Source organism: Anoplophora glabripennis, unplaced genomic scaffold, assembly GCF_000390285.2.
Source record: "Anoplophora glabripennis isolate ALB-LARVAE unplaced genomic scaffold, Agla_2.0 scaffold8, whole genome shotgun sequence".
Lineage (NCBI taxonomy): Eukaryota > Metazoa > Arthropoda > Insecta > Coleoptera > Cerambycidae > Anoplophora > Anoplophora glabripennis.
In genome coordinates, this window is record NW_019416350.1 from 2,785,314 (window position 1) to 2,805,532 (window position 20,219).

General features: G+C 33.2%; 1 protein-coding gene across 2 annotated transcripts in view; it reads right to left on the minus strand.

Annotated features, from left to right (window-relative positions):
* Positions 1-20,219, minus strand: part of LOC108904981 (ankyrin repeat domain-containing protein 11) — a 518,946-nt gene that overhangs the window by 178,076 nt on the left and 320,651 nt on the right. For both annotated transcript variants that reach the window (XM_018707737.2, XM_018707727.2), the window contains exon 3: positions 12,623-12,737. In XM_018707737.2, coding sequence (XP_018563253.1) covers positions 12,623-12,716 — 94 coding nt within the window. In that variant the 5' untranslated portion in view covers positions 12,717-12,737. The remainder of the gene's footprint in view (positions 1-12,622; positions 12,738-20,219) is intronic.

Genomic DNA, 20,219 nt, shown 5'->3' on the forward strand with positions numbered 1-20,219 from the left:
TTTGTCAGTTTGTTTGTATTATTGTAGTGATTGCTGTGCTGTTTTTCGAGAGCATTTAATGGCCGTATTTCCAAGTTTTCTTTTGAAAATGGCGCATGTATTTAGCAATCGCGAATATTACGATATGCTCATAATTTATGGCAAAGCAAACGAAAATGCCCACAGAGATTGTCAAGTGTACCGTGTCAGATATCCTGAACGACGTGCCCCCGCACCGTGAACATTTGTTGCTGTAGGACAAAGAGTTTTGGACACCGGTGAAGTACAACCGCGTCGAGGTCGCGACGGTGGTCCAGGGTAACCACTAATAATAATATAATAATAATAATATCTCTACTCCTCATTCTAACTACGATAATTAGCCCATAAGTCGGAGACCTGTGCGGGAGAGGAGGCAGCATATTATTATTAGGCAGGCCGCATTTGCGCCCAGGAACGACTTATGTTGGTAGGCCCTAACCACCATTCAGTGCAGGAATGAGGGAAACCTGGAAAACCTCATTAATTAGGGGAGTGGTCAAATGCCAACTGGTGTCAATCTCTCACATTGACCCAAGCCAACATTCTTCCACCATACCATACCTGCACAGAGGGTGCCAATCCTCCATACAAGCATAGCTAATATACAGTCTACCGGCTGCGGGAATCGAACCCGGGCAGAAATTTGCACACGATTAAAGGACTGACACCTTAAACCGTGCAGCTATCGACTAAGAATCTTAAATGTCGAGGAGATGATTTTAGATCCCGTCGATGAAGATCCGCATCGTAGCACCAGAAATATCACACGGCAAGTAAATATTTCGCATCCTGTTGTGTGGCGGACATTACAGGTAGCTCAGTTGTACCCATTTCATATTCAACGTGTTCAAGCGCTTACTCCTGAGGATTTTCCACTACGTAAGGTTTTTGCGAATGGTTACTTCCGGAACATGCATGAAATCCTCAATTTACAGTGCAAATACTTGTTACAGATGAAGCATATTTCAATCGAAATGGTGTACGTAACGTCCACAACAATCACCACTGGACTATCGACAGGAAATACATTGCGGTGTCTTTCAGCAGCAGTTTTCAGTGAACATGTGGGCCGGTATCGTTAATAACACTTTAATAGGACCTTTTGAATTGCCTAGACGCTTAAACGGTGCTTCATATCTAGATTTTTTGCAAAACAGCTTGCCGCAGTTATTGAAAGACGTGCCATTAAATTTTCAGCAAAATTCTAAACATTACTTTTTTTAACACTTTTTAAAACATTTTTTATTAAATTATATCAAGAAAATCTTTCGGAAACAATCAATTTGTAATTTAAAACCACGCCCAACCAGATGCAGGTTATGGGGGCAGCCTAGTTATATGCCGCCCCGGTCCCCGAATCTCACCCGTTTAGACTTCTTTTTGCGGGGATATGTGAAAAGTATTGTGTATTCCACGGAAGTTTGCGACATCGACCAACTGCACCATCGTATTGCCAAAGCTTGTAATACAATTAGAGAGGACGTTGTAACGCGTGCGAGCGAATTAGATACGTCGCGCTGAAGCTTGTGTGCAAGGAAATGGTGAATACATCAAACATCTTCTATGAAAATCAGCAGTTCTCAAAATGCTGCTCCTTGTAATGTTCAGGTAAGATTTTAAAATTACATTTTACTCAACACAAATCCGTGTATTTACCTCATTTTGACATAACGGACATGTGGCAAAAATATTTGACATAAGTTCATTAACACCCTGTACAGATACTTTTTAGTGTACATAAATTTCGTATTCATTTTTGTCTGTCATGTCAACCAGTAACGTTCTTTTGGTAGATATAATATGAAGGCATTTCAAAAGGTAGCATTGTGTTTTGCTTAAGGACTAGCCACCATGTAACTTTCCTATTTATTAACCGCTTTTAACAAACATTTTTTATTAAATTATATCAAGAAAATCTTTCGGAAACATTCATCAATTTGTAATTTAAAACCACGCCCAACCAGATGCAGGTTATGGGGGCACGAAGACAAGAATTCTATGCATGTCCTCTCTGTTTGCTTAATGGTAAAAAGACATAAATACCTGGACATTAGCAAGACTCGACCAGAGCTAATAATTTCCTTCGCACGAAGTTCGGGCCCGTTTTGGAATAACCCTTATTAGCGGCATGCACAATGGGTCCTAAGACCTGCATTCTCTAATTTTATAACAAGAACAACAAAACTACGTTCAACTGCGATCAATTTTTTGTTTTGTAGAAAAATTTGAGAAGGTTAAAGTACTATAAATTTTTTAAGATTTAAAGATTTATACCTAAGGCCTGAAAATTTGTTTAGGAATCCATAACACATTTTTAAAAACAGACACAATTTTTAGTATATTTGGCACAATTTTTCAGAATTTAAAAACTTACATAATTTGTTATAAGGTAATCCCAAAAAAAATATTGCACTGAAATAAAAGTAGCAAATCACGCATAAAATTTTTAGCTACTGCTTAGTCATATGTGCTGTTTTATTTTACTTGACTCTTAAGAATATATAGGTATTTTTTAATTGTCCTGTAAAGAATCATATCAACTTTATCGAGTTGTGCCAATAAGTTCAACTGTGTTCGTTAGTGAAACAAATGTTATGAATACTTCTGGTCTTAATTATTTGCAAGCACATGGTATTACAAACAATGTAAAAGTAGTGTTTCATTTCACTCTTAATAAAAATCCAATGGAATGTTTCCTTTACAAAATCTCTGAAGTACTTCTCGAATGTTTGCATTAGAGAAATTGTCTCAGTTGGCGTTGGTTTTGGATTATAAAGCGAATACGCTTTATACGCCACGAGATCTGTGTAAGAAAAAGGTTGTTAAAAATTGGTCGATAAATCAAAACGTACGTATATAAAGAGATTTCTCAATAGACACTACATTTTTCAGAGTACCTACTTCTACACGATTCTGCTGACATCTCTTTTAAATCATAAGGAAATATTGACCTTAACCACGAGTTCACTAGGTCATTATTCCTAAGCCTTTATCTGCCCATTGCGTTATTTTAGAGTCCAAGTATATGATAATGACAAGAAGAAGAAAAAATAGTTAGGTCTATATCCTATTCACCTGAACGCTGCATGATCTGATATTTTCTGTCCCCTAATAGAGAAGAAACTGCATAATATTGTGATGGTCTTGTTGACCTCCCAAAAAAGTGATAGTGCTCCAAATAGACATGTTTCAAAGGTAAGATCTAATCGATTACAAAGATAGAAGGAATAAAAAAATATTGAAGTTCTAAAAGTCACACGTAGTAGTAGTATTATTTTTCTACACAGTGATCATTTCGTTTTTTTTTTTACGACGTGGAANATCAAGTTGTGCCAATAAGTTCAACTGTGTTCGTTAGTGAAACAAATGTTATAAATACTTCTGGTCTTAATTATTTGCAAGCACATGGTATTACAAACAATGTAAAAGTAGTGTTTCATTTCACTCTTAATAAAAATCCAATGGAATGTTTCCTTTACAAAATCTCTGAAGTACTTCTCGAATGTTTGCATTAGAGAAATTGTCTCAGTTGGCGTTGGTTTTGGATTATAAAGCGAATAGGATATACCTCCTAAGTGCTTCCACGAGATCTGTGTAAGAAAAAGGTTGTTAAAAATTGGTCGATAAATCAAAACGTACGTATATAAAGAGATTTCTCAATAGACACTACATTTTTCAGAGTACCTACTTCTACACGATTCTGCTGACATCTCTTTTAAATCATAAGGAAATATTGACCTTAACCATGAGTTCACTAGGTCATTATTCCTAAGCCTTTATCTGCCCATTGCGTTATTTTAGAGTCCAAGTATATGATAATGACAAGAAGAAGAAAAAATAGTTAGGTCTATATCCTATTCACCTGAACGCTGCATGATCTGATATTTTCTGTCCCCTAATAGAGAAGAAACTGCATAATATTGTGATGGTCTTGTTGACCTCCCAAAAAAGTGATAGTGCTCCAAATAGACATGTTTCAAAGGTAAGATCTAATCGATTACAAAGATAGAAGGAATAAAAAAATATTGAAGTTCTAAAAGTCACACGTAGTAGTAGTATTATTTTTCTACACAGTGATCATTTCGTTTTTTTTTTTTTGACGTGGAACACATTTAATGTCATGGAAAAGCTTTTTTAATGGCGAAAGCGTTGCCACTTGGAAACGTGCAACCAGCTCTGTACTGATGTATTCGATTCTTCAGTTCTTTCAAATATTTTATGTATGTATTTATAATAGACGGCACTTAGTTGGTGAGGCACCTGAACTATAGGTAGATGATCAAAAATATTCCAACATTTTTTTTACCTTAGCTTTCTCTGCCGTCTATAGTCCTGATATCACCACGTAGTGATTAAAATATTTTCTACCCTCAAGAGCTGGTTTACTTCTTAATCATTAAAAAATCTGAAGAGATGAGGATCTTAATGCAAAAATAGCTGCAATTGGAACAAAATAGTGAACACGTAGAATAATAACGTAAATTAGAATGAGTCTGGAACTACTAATACATTTTAGATATTCCAATTTGTTCTTCTATTAGTCCTTACTTCACATCCCAGAAGGATCTTTCCAACTTGCCCTTTAATACGAATTTCAAAGATTTGGGTAATTCTTTCACGAAATCTTCTCGAAGACCGGCATAAACACGCTTTAATTTTTTTTCAATGTCCATTTTATTAACGTGAGCCTTATATCAAATATTTATAAACAGGGACCACCAACTGATTGATAACAATCTTTTCAAATATTATTTATTTTTCACTAAAATTTGTTTGGCCATCACACAATGCAAAAACTTGCAAGTTATTTGTCAAATAGTCCTAAACAATCGCCGCAATAATACATAAGATTAGTATTCTGAATGGTTTCTATATTTCCAAAATGTGTCAAATCACTGCGATGAGGATTTTGAACTTTAACATACATCAAACGCAGTAATGAAAGTCCTCAGATTTCAAGTTCATTGATTTTTGTAAACAATCATTAAAAAGACCGCCGGCTGCAGCACAATAATGTAAGTAATGTTCTGATGATCACAAATCGATTCTATGCGAATTCTTCTGACGTCCGATTCGAATGCTTTTAGAAGACCTTTGTTAGAATTGATTGATTGCTCGTCAGGTTCTCTTAATATTCATTTTTTTTATTTCGGGATATAGCAACTCTAAAACATATCGTCCTTAATCTGAACACATTTAATTTTCTGTGGAGTACGTCATTTATAATCAAAAGTTCTGACAGTGTCACTTAGTAGATGGATCATGGAAACTTGAATACTTGTATTGTTTAATTTTTTTTATTTCCAACGAGAGAGCTTTAGAATGTAAAGGTGCCAAATTTTTCCACTAGGTACTTATGTAAGAGTGGTGACTTTTTTTTAAATTTTGAATGTGCATCAGATCAAATAGTTCAGCTGGTTGATCCTTTAGTGGTTATTTTGAATATACATTTTTAGGAAACAATCGTACGCTCTTATTATTCATTTCTCTTTTCATACTCATGATTATTTGTCAATATTATGTGTGAATAAAAAATAGTAACAATGCTTTCAAGGTATGTTATTTCAAAAGTTAAGCAAAAGCTAAACCAGTTTGAGCTGACAACCAATAGGGCTTTGATAATAAAGAAGTAATAGTTAATGACATCATAATTTTCCTTGGATTTTAACAATTTTAAATAGTAAAAACTGAAATAATTTATTGATATTAGGTTTGGAAAGTCGAAATAGGGTAAGTAGATGAAGGAAAGTAGCAGAGCAAACGAACAGTAACATTTTTGATAATAATTAAAAAGAAATGTGCAATATTAAAAAAATAGTTATCTATTATGTTGTGACATTTTAATTCTTCCATGAAACACACAAATAACTGCATACCTAAGTATGTTGAGTTGCCTATTCGAATATCGTATAGCGGTTCGGAAAGTGAAAGAAATCACCAAATTTATCCGTCCTCCTCACGCCTAGTTCACCGTTCATAGGCGCAGTAAAATTTACAAAAACCACGAGATAAAAAGGTGTTCTAAACAAAGCAGGTTTTAAAATAGCTCGTCCCGTCTTTTCTATCATATTATCGTATCGCCAATATATTTTATTTATATACTCCTATAACTCATTATTAATTTATTATTTACCTAATTCCCTCCCTTGAGTGTTGATAATGTTTCCATTAGTGGATTGGTATCCCGGAAATTATAGGTTATTAATTTCATTTCTGTTGGTATCTTTATTGTTTCCCTCCAAGACTTTTTTAAAATAGATTTGAGATTCTTGGAAAAAAAGTCAGTCAGTTTTCTTGCTTTTCAAGTGTGCACGACTAAGTGGCCAAGCTCTTTTGTGAAAGTTGGAATCACCCTAATTTGGGATTTAAAGTGCTTTAGGCAGAGATTTATACTTTACTGGAGTTATTTGGTATTAAAAGTATAGCCTTTTGGGGATTTTGTGTCGTCAGCATCACTTGTCCAGCACCTGGAAAATAATTTTCCACGATAGAGGTTTTCCCTCTATAGTGTGTCACCATCTTCACCATTTTACCATCTCCTGACAATCAGAAAACCCTCTACAAAGGAGGTATGTACCTTATAACAATTATTGTTAACCTTTCATTCATGTGCTGGGGCGTTAGCTAATGCCTTTTTGTGACTCTAGGGTTTTTTTTCTTTGTTGTGGGACTACTTTCCCCACCAAGGTTACTCCTATCACACGTGATCGAGCGGGATTACGTAACCTCCCTTGAGGGCCTTACCAACCACCAACCCTTGGCAGTTTTAGTGGGCTGTTTCCACCCGCCGCCTTCCGCTACGTGGAAGAATACTTACCATCTCCCGGTATCGTTAGTTAGTACCTTTTTAACATTTATTAATTCCCTGAGATTTTTGCACGTTATAATGTTTATTTACCCTCCTAATCGGACTAGTTTGTGTTGATAAGACCATAGTTGGTTCTGTATAATTAATAACATTTTACTTTGATTTTGGTGGTATCAAAGATTTATCAAAACACTATATTACTCATGCAATTACAGTTTCTATGATATACTGAATCTTTTCACCTACTTTTTTCGATGTAAAAATTCTTTATTTATTTTAAAAAATCCTTTCTCACCTATCCTAATCCTTTCCTAGTAACACATCTTCAGAATCTGTCTAAGCACCACTTTTTAGCCAGCCAACTTATTTTTTATTTCTTTACAGGTTATTTTTATTTAATTGACTACTTCTTTATGTTCTCTTTACTGACTGCAAGTTTTATGTTTCCTTTATTCTCTTTTAATTTTCCATTGCCTTCTTTAGTAATTTGATATAAGTTTAATGTTTCCTTTATACTTTTTTAATTTTCCATTGGCTTCTTTGGTAATTTGATATAATGAAAAATTGAATAAATTGAAGTTTCTCTCCAGTTCTTGTTCTAAGCTCTGAATCTATGCTTAATCAATTGTGTTTCTGTGGGTTGGGGATTTTATTGTAATTTTGTTATAATTTCTGTATAAATGTACTGATTTTACCATTAACTGTTAATCAATGGAAATCTACGTACCCTTTAATTTTATTTTTTCTTGTCGGAATATATTTTTTACTGTATGTACATAAAAATGTCCAAACCACTAGATTATCAGATTAGGCACTACTTCAGGTGACGAAAAATTTTATACATATTTAAGATTACCACACCTTAAGCAACTATTACAAATAAAAGTTAAATTTTGAAATCGACTGAAGGTAGTAATCGTTTCGATTCGTTGAAGATCTTTGTTGGTATATCTTAAAATTTATTGGTATTGGTTGAAGAACATTTAAAACTGAATCAATAGCAGGAAGACCATATTTAGCTTCCGGAAATTTACTAAGGCACTATGGGATTTCCAGGCGCTCATATATTATCTCATTAGTTACAAATATGCATTCTTTCTGTCCAGATTCTCTTTCGAGCAAGTAAAGACACCCATATATGTCTAACTAATATTCCAAATACAAAGGAATGATATTTGTCTTCAATTTCGCTTTAATCTATTTCTCAATTTAACTTTCCTCTCGCTTGCCATTTAAGAAACATCAACACGGACTTGAATTGATGCAATCACCCTGTAGATTAGCATAACAATTCCAGCTAATTTCTTTTCAGTAAATATGATATAGTATTTTCCGTACAAGGCGTGACTAGGTTTACCATTTCTACAGCGACTGGTTCGTATTTTTTTATGTAGTTTCAAGGTCAGGAGATTTCCTTTTTTAGTTACGCAACCTTATATGTCTGACAACTGAACAATACTCGATATATTTACCAGTTTTTTCTTGCGGTGATTCAGATTGCACTCTGAATTATTATTTCTGTAATGAATAGGCGAATCATGAACAATGCAGAAGTACGAGTTGATGGCAGAAGTGACCCCGATAGCTCGCAAAAATTAAGAACGAGGTAATTTGGTTAGGTCAGCCGTTGAAAATTCTCATTCATGACTATTACTGGTATTTCTTGGAAGGGGTACCAAGCGCTCTGTAATTTGGATGTATTTGCTTTTAATATTAGGTTATGTGGTTTTCGCCTAGAGGACAATCCTTTGAATTACTGAAATTAACGCACCTTTTTTTACAAGAAAAAATTTTTTTACAAGGAATTATGTTACATTAATAAGTTAATTTTCTCTTAAATTATAAGAATATTAGAAAATCTTGATACAAATCTTAACTGAACTGCTTGCTGTAAGATACAGTTGAACATGGGACCTGTTGAGATTTTTAAGATGAATTTTTTTTTCGAAATTAAATTTTGTGGAAAAAGATTCAAAACATTTTTCTTTAAAGTAACTATTAAAGTAAATTTTTGATAGAGGGTATCTTGATTTACGAATCTGTTTTCTATCAAATAAAAGTTAAAAACGACCCCCTTTTTTAAACTATAACTTCTTCGAAACGGCGAATTCTAGTGACTATGATTTTTTTTTAGATTCAGATTTATGAAAAATTATACCACCCATTAGTAATATTTATCAAAAATCGAATAATATGACATTATTGGCTATGCATATACATTGGTACACCCCTTGGCTTGGTGTACCATTATTTTTTAATAATATGGATGATTATCTTTTGGAAAATAGTTATTTTATCTGATTTCGAATTCAATTCGGGCGAAAACGCATCCAAAGGACGACCGGCCTAAGGAGTGAAGGTAAACGCAAATACAGTTCCTTAAAAAATTAAACCAAAAAGATAAGTTTTAAGATTTGCAATAGGTATGTGTTTTTTAGTTATTAAGTTTTCAGTTATTTTGTTTTTTAGTTATTACATTCGAAATATGCTGTACGAATATTTGAATAAATATTAGGTACAATTTTCTATTCAAATATACAATATACAATAATTTGTCAAAAGAACAAAAGTTTTATGTATCAACAGTGTGCATATAAACTAGATATACATTTTAGATTTGATCAAGGTTGTCCAATTCTTTTTATCAAATTATTGGTGCTAGTTACTCATACAGCTGTTGTTTAAACAGCTTAATATTAACATAGATTAAAATAATTCACGTAGCCACACTGTCTACCAAATTATGCTCTTTAATTTGTAAATAAAGGGCAATTAATGTTTTTTGTTTGGTAACTTCGACATCGCGTCGTATTTGAGTCGTTTTCTTTTTAAAATTAAATATGTTAGAGTCAGACGACCTTGTATATTATCAGAAAAAAAATGTTAATGAAATTATTACTAGACATATGTGACCTGATTGTCTTCTCTAAAAATATTATATTACCAATAATATGTGGAAAATAATTACTCTGGAAACTAAAACCCCATCGAGCACTGAATTACACTCGCAATATCTAGTAAACAGCTAAAATTATTCGTCAGCAGAATCACCAAATAGAAACCGGTTTCAAATTTATTAGCTTTCACCAGTACGGAGTAAGTGTAGCACAAAGCATTGCTTTATAACTTGACAATTGTTTACTAAATATTGCAGGTATAATTCAGTGCTGGACGGGACAGAATAGTTATTCCCCACAACATCATTAGTTAAAAGGTTTTTTTCATCTAGTGCGATACTAGTCATTCTTTCATAGCACCTACAAATTAGTAAGTCGATTTCTGCCAGTACGTAAGGCAATGCTTTGTGCCAGTACCAGTGACAGCTAAGATATAAACACACTTTGTAGGTTACATCTCACCCACACATTACAAATATCACATGCTCGCAATGAAACACTTTACAATTTATAAACTAGTAACACAAAAAACTTGTAAACGATTTTTTTTAATAGGTTGCAACAATACAATATGATTTGCTAAGGAATTACATTTAAATTTAAAACCAAGTACTTAGAATGAAGTAAAGGGTAATAAACAGTGCGTTCATAAAATAAAAAATAAATTCAATAAATAATTGGGTGGGTCATTTATCTTGAGACAAAATAATATCTCGGTTGGACTCGATTATATCGAAAAAAGTTTCAGACAAAAATTGTAGGGCATCGAGAGGGCCATTGGAAGGCCCATACTACGACTTCTGATTTAGACCGGAAGTTGTTTTTTTTTTAATGGATACAACCATTTTTTACCACAGACTTCGATTGAAAAACGAAAAAAAATACTTTTTGATCTTATTATCTTTTCGATTTAACCCATATGTTGGCCATAAAATGGAGTTAATATCGCCTATTTCAATTTTAAAAATCACGAATTCAAAACGAAAATGTAAACGAAAAATCAATTATGCGTTTTCAAAGAAATCAAAGTAGATCAATAAAGAAAATTTGTAATTCATGAAACAGCATCTCATTTAACTAATTAATTCTAATTATTTCCCTTTTAAGTTCCCTTTAAATTAAATAATACTTATTTTTGCACTAAAACTATCCAAATTCAGTCTTCAGCAAATCATAAAAATCTTCAGACATCTGAAGAAATTCTTCATTTCACAGAAAACGAGCACCCCAAAGGGAGTAAAAATCTACTACGTCCACATCGTTATTCCTGGGTAGTGCTAAAAGTAGTTAATAATTATACAGTTTTTCGACCTTGAAGTCAAGGTCAAGGTCATTTTCAAGGTCATGTCAAGATAGCCCCCTTTTCAGTCTACAACTTTTGTATGAATTTAAAAAAAAAAAAAGTGAAAAAAATAAGACCAAAAAGTAATTTTTTTCGTTTTTCAATCGAAATCCGTGTTAAAAAATGAGTGTTTCCATTTAAAAAAATCAACATCCGGTCTAAAAACACCAGTTCCGGTCTAGACCGGACGTCGTAATATGGACCTTTTAATGACCCCCTCGGTATCCTATAATTGTCAGAAACTTTTTTCGAAATAATCGAGTCCAGCCGAGATATTATTTTGTCTCAACATAAATCCTGCACCCATATATGGTGACCCATATTGAAGTAAAGACGGTATGACTTATTTCTTAAATGGAAATTGGCCTTTTTATATTATTGTCGAAGAGTTTCTTTAAAAATTTTTTAAACAAACGTGCATGTACCTTTTCCTTTACGTTTTCTTATATTGTTAATGTTTGCTACCACGGCTAAACACCGAAGCCAGGAGACACGCAACCCACAACCTGGAAATTTTGTTGAACCCCCATTTTGTTGTGGAGTAAAGAACTCTTACTTGCCTAACATTATTTAGACAAGGGATCAACGGTTTTACATTATTTCCGGGGGATGATATGTCTTCCTATATAAACTTCGCCTAAATTTGTATAGCTTCTTCAATGACATGAATGCCAAGGATGCTAGGACGCATTTGTCCCTGAAAGTACAGTAAGAAAGTCCACTAAAACCCTTCTTACGAAAATAATATGACAACGAATAGATCGAGCTCCAGTTTTTCCGAAAAATATATGACGAAATTACTTTATTTAGATTATATTTATTTTATTACTTTAATGAAATATAAACAAGCTAAAAATGTGGTTAAAACTTTAGTACTTACAATAAAATAAACGACCCAAATTTGATGTTTTTTTATGGGTGAAATAAAAAAAGTTTACATCTATAAATAGTCACTGCTTTTCAATGTCTAGGTTTTCAGCTCGTTCAAAGTGGCAAGTACAATGAAAGCAAGAACTGTGTCGCCACTAAGGTAAACAAGTTTTGACTGACGTTATTATGGGAGACAACTACTCTATGGACTACTGCCTCGATCAGCAGCATTATACCTGCAATATCTAGTAAACAGCTATATTTGAGAAAGAGGTGGTGTCGGTTGTCTTACCTGTGGTACCGTTATGAGAACTACTGGTGGTTCTTCTCGTTATTGACCAAATATTAAGGATGTAATTTAATGCTGGTCAAAACATTAGTCCGCAGAGTAGTTGTTTCCCGCGATACTATTAGTTAACATTTTTTATGACAAACGTATAACATAGCCGTTATTATGTTACCTATTTCCACATCAATGTTATTTTTTCGGTTGTTTCTGGGTTAGCTAGCACAGTTCGTTTTATCCGTGTGTTATTTGCGCGCATAAGCCTAGAAGAAGAGGAAGCTAGTAGTGTTAAGACGTGTTAATTAATTAGAATTCATACTTCAATTTGTTGTAACTAGTGTTAATCGTTTTTAGTACATCTAGTCGAGTTAATCGAATAAAACTTTTGGTTTTCGTACCAATACGCTTCACGTGGACGTCCCTATTGAAGGACACGCGTGGCTTTACGGATGCGTCCGATCGTTGAGAGTCCGTTCGGATGACATCAGGCATCCCAGCTATTGATTGCTCATCCTGCAACACCCGAACAAATCCTGCAAGTGCTGTCTGTGAAAATTTTTGGGGGGTGACTGACAATGAGTCTGACAGTGCTGAAATGAGATGATGAAGATTTTGCTGTGGGATGGGATGATGATGAAGATGATGGAAGAATTCAGGAATTGAAGGGTTCGTGAAACGTAAATCATTTGCTAAAGTTTATAAATATTCATTATTTTTCAGGTTCAATAAAAAGGCCCACCTTTAACCAAAAATGTTATTTGAAATAATGAAGTTTACATCAGACGGGTCACAGAAAATACATTTTTTCTAATAATTACTATATAAACCGGTTTTATATTTTCTGTGGATGCCATTCAAATGCAGGGTAATAAATTTCAATAATATATTCATATATTTACACCACATGGTGGTGGCTCTGGTAACATTCATTATTTTTATTTAAAGCGCATTCTTCCTATTTAGCGTTTTTATGTATTTTCAACTATTGGTATACGAAAAACAGATGGAATTAGATATGTGTTTATTTAAACTTTTTTCCTCAAAACGAAGCTATGATCTGCAGCTATTTTTGGAGGATTAATTAACTTCATGTGACAATTTACAAACAAAATTTAAATTATTCATATTTTCAGCCAGTGTATTCACACAACACAATAATTTTTTCTTGTGGGAAAAACCCAAAAATTTTAAAAGCAGAGCAAATAATGTTGCTGCAATAAGATCCTGACATATGGAAAGTTGTGCTATATGTTGTTTAACACAATGGCCCAATTTTGATATCACTGTTTGTAAATTGTAACAATTTTAACTCAGCCTACAAAAATAACTTTAGACATTTTCATTTGAATAGCAAAGTTCGAATAAATACTTCTGTAACTCAACCCATAGATCAAAGTCTCACTATTAAACAGTTAATATACAGTAGTACCAGAACAAGAGCATATCTGAGACAAAATTGTTAATGCTTTTCCGATTTTTATATACGGCATATTGGATCCGTTATCTTTTATTCTGAAATTTTTGGATTCGGACTTTAGACTCGTAATCAGCGACCCCAAAAACCCGCAATAACAAAATTCAGGCAAAAATATTGAATAGAAAAAATATATGACTTAAAGGGGTAAGTGAGGCCTTAGTCTGTAGGTGGTGTCCAACCCTTTGAGGGATAAGTTATATTATATTTTTTTGATATGTTGTCTATCAGCCTACATTTAAATATTTGCCGGTATAAAATGATTTTCTATGGTTTATCACATTGTTTTACACTAACATTCGTTATTTGATCTTAGAGGTGGAATTATGAAGATGTTTTGACGCATTAATGTACTTACCTACTCTTAGAATAAAATAATTTTTTATCCTTCAGGAATTTTGGGTACAATTGCTATAAAATTTCATTAAGATTTCATTGAGACCTGTAATACAATACAATCAGCCCTTTATTTAGTTTAGTATTATAAATAAGGGTAACATAATGTTCCCTGAAATATTTTTTTTATGTTAACCACACTGAAAGAAATGGGCTTATTAAACTGTTTATCTAGAATAATGTGTATAGCGCATATTAAAACATTTATAACCAATATACAACTTTTATTAAAAAAAGCAATCATCTCCATACTCATTATTCAATCAGTTTAACTGGAAGGTGCTTAATACACCTTATGCATCTTTGAAATAAAGGTTATAATGAATTACTTATACATTATTAGGTGTTATAGACTTTATATTCCATTTGTATAGTAGGGAGGATGTGTTGTATAAAGACCAGTATCCGAATTTGTATATAACAATTGTATTAACAGAATTATTCGTTCTTATACTGAATAAGTTTCCATTTTTTAACGTGTAAAACGCATCTTATAATGGTTAAGTGATCGTCACCTCTCGGTGCATAATCGGTTATGATGGTTGTTAAGTTATATTCATAGTCTTGTAATAATAATCATATGTCAGACCCGAGAGCGAAGTGCTCCGACTCAATAAGAAACCTGGCTATTCCAGCCGCTGATTTAGGGTTCGCCGCACGAGCTCATCCCTTCTAAGATTTCAGTAGCATGCTATGCATGAAGCAGAACGGTACTCAACCATCTTATACAGTCCACTTTTATTGTCCATACATGTTCAATCATTGTCAAAATAAACACACAAAACCACAACGTCTTTATTATCTTTACTCAAGAAGAGAAAATACAACAATCAAGTAAAATTTCCTACAGTCCGCTGTGCATCGACTTACACACGTCTAGTTTGATGAAAATGGACAGTATATGCACATGTTTTGTGGGATACATGATCATATCGCGTTGTGTGAAATGGAAAATTATTATGTAAGTATCTAACTGTTTTATGGCTTGCAATTGTTTTGTTTTTTCAAATGTAAATCTTGTCTAAATCTTAAAAATTATTATTTTGTAGGTCCTATTAGAAATCGCTCATGTTAAGTTTTACATAAGATGGAGGAACAGAAGGTTAATGGTGACAAAGAAGAGCATGGGTATAAAGTCAATCAACCAGAGGAAATAAAATTATATGGAAAGAAGCTCAACCTTTCTGGGGATGCTTCGTTCTTAAGGTGGAAGACTTATAGTGCAAATTCTCATGTAATACAAGAAAATACGGGTGCATCGTTGCTAAGAAAATAAACTGGACTGTTTTGGGAGCGATTTGTCATCATTTTTAATGCTTAAAAGTATGTTTTATGTATGTTTACATTAGAACCTTGTAATTACAGTTATCCAATAAAATTTCTGAAAACTTAATGACATATGTTTTTAACTCGTACAGAGTATACAACAGTTTAATACATTTATTATTATAAAACTTATAACCAGTACTAGATGTTCTAATAACGACATGGAACACTTCAATAACAGTTATTGTTATTATTTCGTAAAGGGTATAAAAAACGTTGTATACTAGTTATACAATAATTTAATAAAGAATAAGGTTTATAGTCACTATACAACTGTGCTAGCAATATGTGTTTTATATCCAATATTCACCTATTTAACTGTCACATATAGTATACAATGGTCTTATAATGGTATATAGAATTCTAATAAAGAATAAAACGCATTTCTTTCAGTGCAGTATTATTCCCACATGATAACACAATTTTTTTTACACCCCGAATACACCTTTAAGGTATAAGATTGGTTGCTATAAATATGCAACGTCATTCATCATACTTTTTAGTTTTAATTGGGACAACCACATTTTTAGTAACTCATGTAGGAAGTGACAGACGCAACACTAAAAATGATCAGATAGACATGTGCTACATTAATATATACAATTTCTTTTTTGTAGGAGTGTAAGGTACAGTTCGCGAACCACCCACAGCTTGCACTGTTTTATATTGAACAAATAAGAATATATTCATTGCTCGATGCCAGTAAATACCTATATTACGTTTTAGAACATATGTTTCTATTCATTAGGGTAGAAACATGTTTAAAATATTTACGTGCAAGAAGAATATACATATGAATAAACAGACGTAGTTTGTTAATAGATGTAAATTTTACAATAAAAATAATTTGTTTGTGTATACATAGCTATTGTCATATAATTATAATATATGTGAACCATAAATTTTTATATGCTAGGTCTAATTGTATGTATTTGATATGTGATAGTGTTTTTAAATTTCTTTTTGACGTGTAAGTATTTTATACACAATATTCGGGTACTGTGAATAATGCCCTAGCACGGTACATAATAACTAGGACAGTTGGACAAAGTGATAAACATTTGTAGGTTTATCACACTGACCGAGCATAATGTCCAATTTGCCTCATTGGACATGACATGATGTTAAACTGTCCCAGTTTCTTTGTCAGCACGAGATAACTTGTAACTTGTGCAGAGCGGTTTGGGTTTTTAAGAAGAAAATTTCTTTTAATTTTGAAACTTCCACAAAAGTATCGATGAATTACAGCCGATATAAATACAATAATCTCAAAGGTACTCGTATTAGTTACGTATTACCTCTGGACAATAAATCAACAATGAACTCGACCCATATTTATAAGCTTAGCAGAACAAAGAAACAGCAAGGATTTAAAAGACAGCGTCTAATGAGGCTTATCGGGATTGATTAGATAAAACATAATTTTGTTGTGATTAAGGTTTTGTGGATATACAGGGTATGTATAAAGGAATAAGCACAATTGCTGCCAGATAATCTTGAGAGCGAAATATGATAATTGAGCCAAAGATTCAGAGATGCTTAATTTGCAAGTCACTTCAATTTTTGAACAGCTTTAGAAATAAGCATATTTCGAAAAAATTTGTGCTGACGACTTAGCTAAATAAAGGTAAAAATATATAAACGGTTATATTAATCAGTGAGAGAGGTATTAGGATGATCATTAAAAATTCCAGAATTTTGACAAAACTAATTGTATTGGAAAGTTTATTTGATTTATAGTTGCATTTTAAAGGAATAAATTTCTAGTAATTGCTTTTTCAATTTAAAATAAGCTCACTAATAGAGTTAAATAAATAGAAAATTACCAAATCCAATTTTTTCCGTTTTACAAATGAAAACACGTGTTGGAATTTTTGTTGCAAATTACCTTACCCTATAGTAAAAATAAAAAATAAAATTTTATTAATAAACATTAAAGATAAACCACTGTAAAATATGTAATTGAACTTTCTGACGAATAGCAAGGAGCAAATTTCTATGTTGCTGAATTTTTTGGACTTTTAAAGATTACATTGTCTTATTTGATAAAAGATTACACAGGCCCACAAACAGAAATCGAAAAGTCCTTTTTCCCAGACTAAGTGACCTTCATGTTTTTGGGGTCGCTGATCACGATTCCGGTGTCCATTATGATACTATCACGTCTAGATCAAGGTCAAATGGAGGTCAAATACATTAACTCGAATGATACCATTTTTTTGACCCCGGATTCGACCTGTTTTTCGAACGGAATTTTCCGCTCTTTGAGAATCCGGTGTCAAAAAATTGCATCATTCGATTTTAATGTGCTTGACCTTCATTTGACCTTAATCTAGAAGTGGTGAGCTCATATAGATACCGGGATCGTGATTAGCGACCCCAAAAACATAGGGGTCAACTGGTTTGAGATCCATTCCCAGCTAAGATATCAGCCGAGAGATCAAAAGGACTTGATCTCTGTAAATGACCTTCAGAGGTCGGTCGACTAACAGGTCGAAGCGTATTCGGAAGTAAAATTTTCCGCTCTTTCAAAATCCGGGATTAAAAAAATTGTATCGTTCGAGTATTTGACCTTCATATGACCTTGATCTAGACTCTAGACATGATGAAGTAATATGGACACCGAGATCGTGATCAACGACCCCATAAAGGCCACCTAGTCTGGGAAAAAGGACTTGTCGATTTCCGTTTGTGGGCCTGTGTTATCATACACTCTTTTAGAATTATTTTCGATGAATTTAACCGTAAAAAAAATAATATGCTTACTTCAATATAAAATTATGAATCTAACGAACTAAAATTCTCCTTACAAAGTCGCCGGAGTTTTGAAATTTTTAGTGTGAGTATCTCCCAATATCTCCAGCACTGGTTCGAATAATGGTATACGAATTCAGTAATTTTTTTACATATGTTAAGTTAAGCTTGTAATCCAAGTTTCATGAACTTAAGTTAAACACCTTTTGAAATAATTAAATGTTTGTAGATTTAAACAGCAAATGGGGTAACTTTAGACTAATTGTAAGTGCATTTGGCCTCATCATATTTTGACCTCAAGATTATATGGTGCTATTTATGCTCTTTATTTAAATATACTTCGTTATTGAAGTGATTATTTGGTATTTGTCCATCTATCTAATCTAAACTGATCTAACTTAATCCACGTTTGTTTAAATGTAATAATATTACATATATTATTTATCATAATTGCAAAACTGACCAGAAATAGAACCTAGTCAACTTCTATACCCATTATCCATATTGTTTGAATATAATATATAATGTTTAATTAACCACGTTATCCTTAACATCCACAGATACTGTTAAAGATCTTTTTGATTAAAATCAAGTTTTTCATCAACTGTTTCGACTTGGTTAAAAGCAAGTAGTTCACTTTGAGGTTGTAAACAGGTACTTAAGTAAATGTGAAAAAACAATTTTGGGTGCAAATTATTACACTGTCACATTACTTAGCTATCTTATACAGTATTCCTTTCCAAACACTGCATTGGTATAAAAGTAATGTAGGGAGATATAAAACACACCATCCGATTTTCGGTATCCAAAAACACAGGTTTACTTTTAAACTTCTGTCACTAACATTTGCCGCCGCTTCACCTCATAACTTTTATTTCTCAATCAAACAGGTTCCGACTACCCGACCACATTTTTTCTGCTAGTTTGTTTTGACACCGGCGTCACCTTCTAAAATAAATCAATTACGATATTACACATGCATCTCCGTAGACGACGGCTACTGCTCCAAACAGTCGCTTTCATTACACATTCCTGCATCACAATTATGTTTTGTTGCGACACGTGCTGGAAAAATAGTAGAATAATTCCTTGTAACTCACGTTCCACGAAACGAAATAAACGGGCCGCCTTTGCCTGCAAATGTAAAAATGTCGCATACCGTATTAGGAAAACACATTGCAAATATTATTATGTGACAATGGAAACAGCGGCAACTGTCGGAATTAATAATTTCTGTTTACTGGAAACATAGACCAATCTTCAAAAATTCTGTATAGCATTTTTTGTGTGCATTCTTAGGAGCGTGCACATATAACGAACGAAGGATAATGAACAAATTCGACGCGTGAAGTAAAATTTCCTTTGCCATCGACATTTTAATGAAAATATATAAGATTTTAGTCGTGAAAAGTTTCAGGGAATCCAAAATTCGAATCAAACTTCATATTATACGCACATATTATTCATACCTTTTAGACAAACTTCTTATATGTACCGCCCACTGAACGAATCTTAGAAGACGAACTAATTTTCTAGGTGACGTTTTTACCACGTACATATCAAGCGAACGAATTCGTTCTTTGTATGTACAGTCCATACGATATTTGTTTAAAATTCCAAGAAGACTCCTACGTCACTTTCTTGAAATTAACCGCATTCAACACCCGAAGTAGAAAGACGGAAAATTTCAAGGCACGCCCCTGCTATGGTAAATTAATACAGTAGTTCCGATAACGGAACTTTATTGGCTTGCTTTTTTCTTGGAATTCAACAAATATCGTACGGACTGTATATGTATTTGTACTTGAGAGAGGTAACAAACGCGTTATATGTGTATATAGAGTGTTTCTGAAATAAGCACATTCCTTCGAAGAGGTAATAGAGGATGTGAAAAAAGCGATATCCATCAAGCAACCTGTGGTCTAAAGTAGTCGAAACTTAGGTCGCCTCTCCTACATCGTCCACTAAATCAATCAACTGTTTGCAATGCAGTAACTAGGTCAAGCTCAGTGTGGTTATTTGCCCGGCGCAAGAGCGGACGTGTA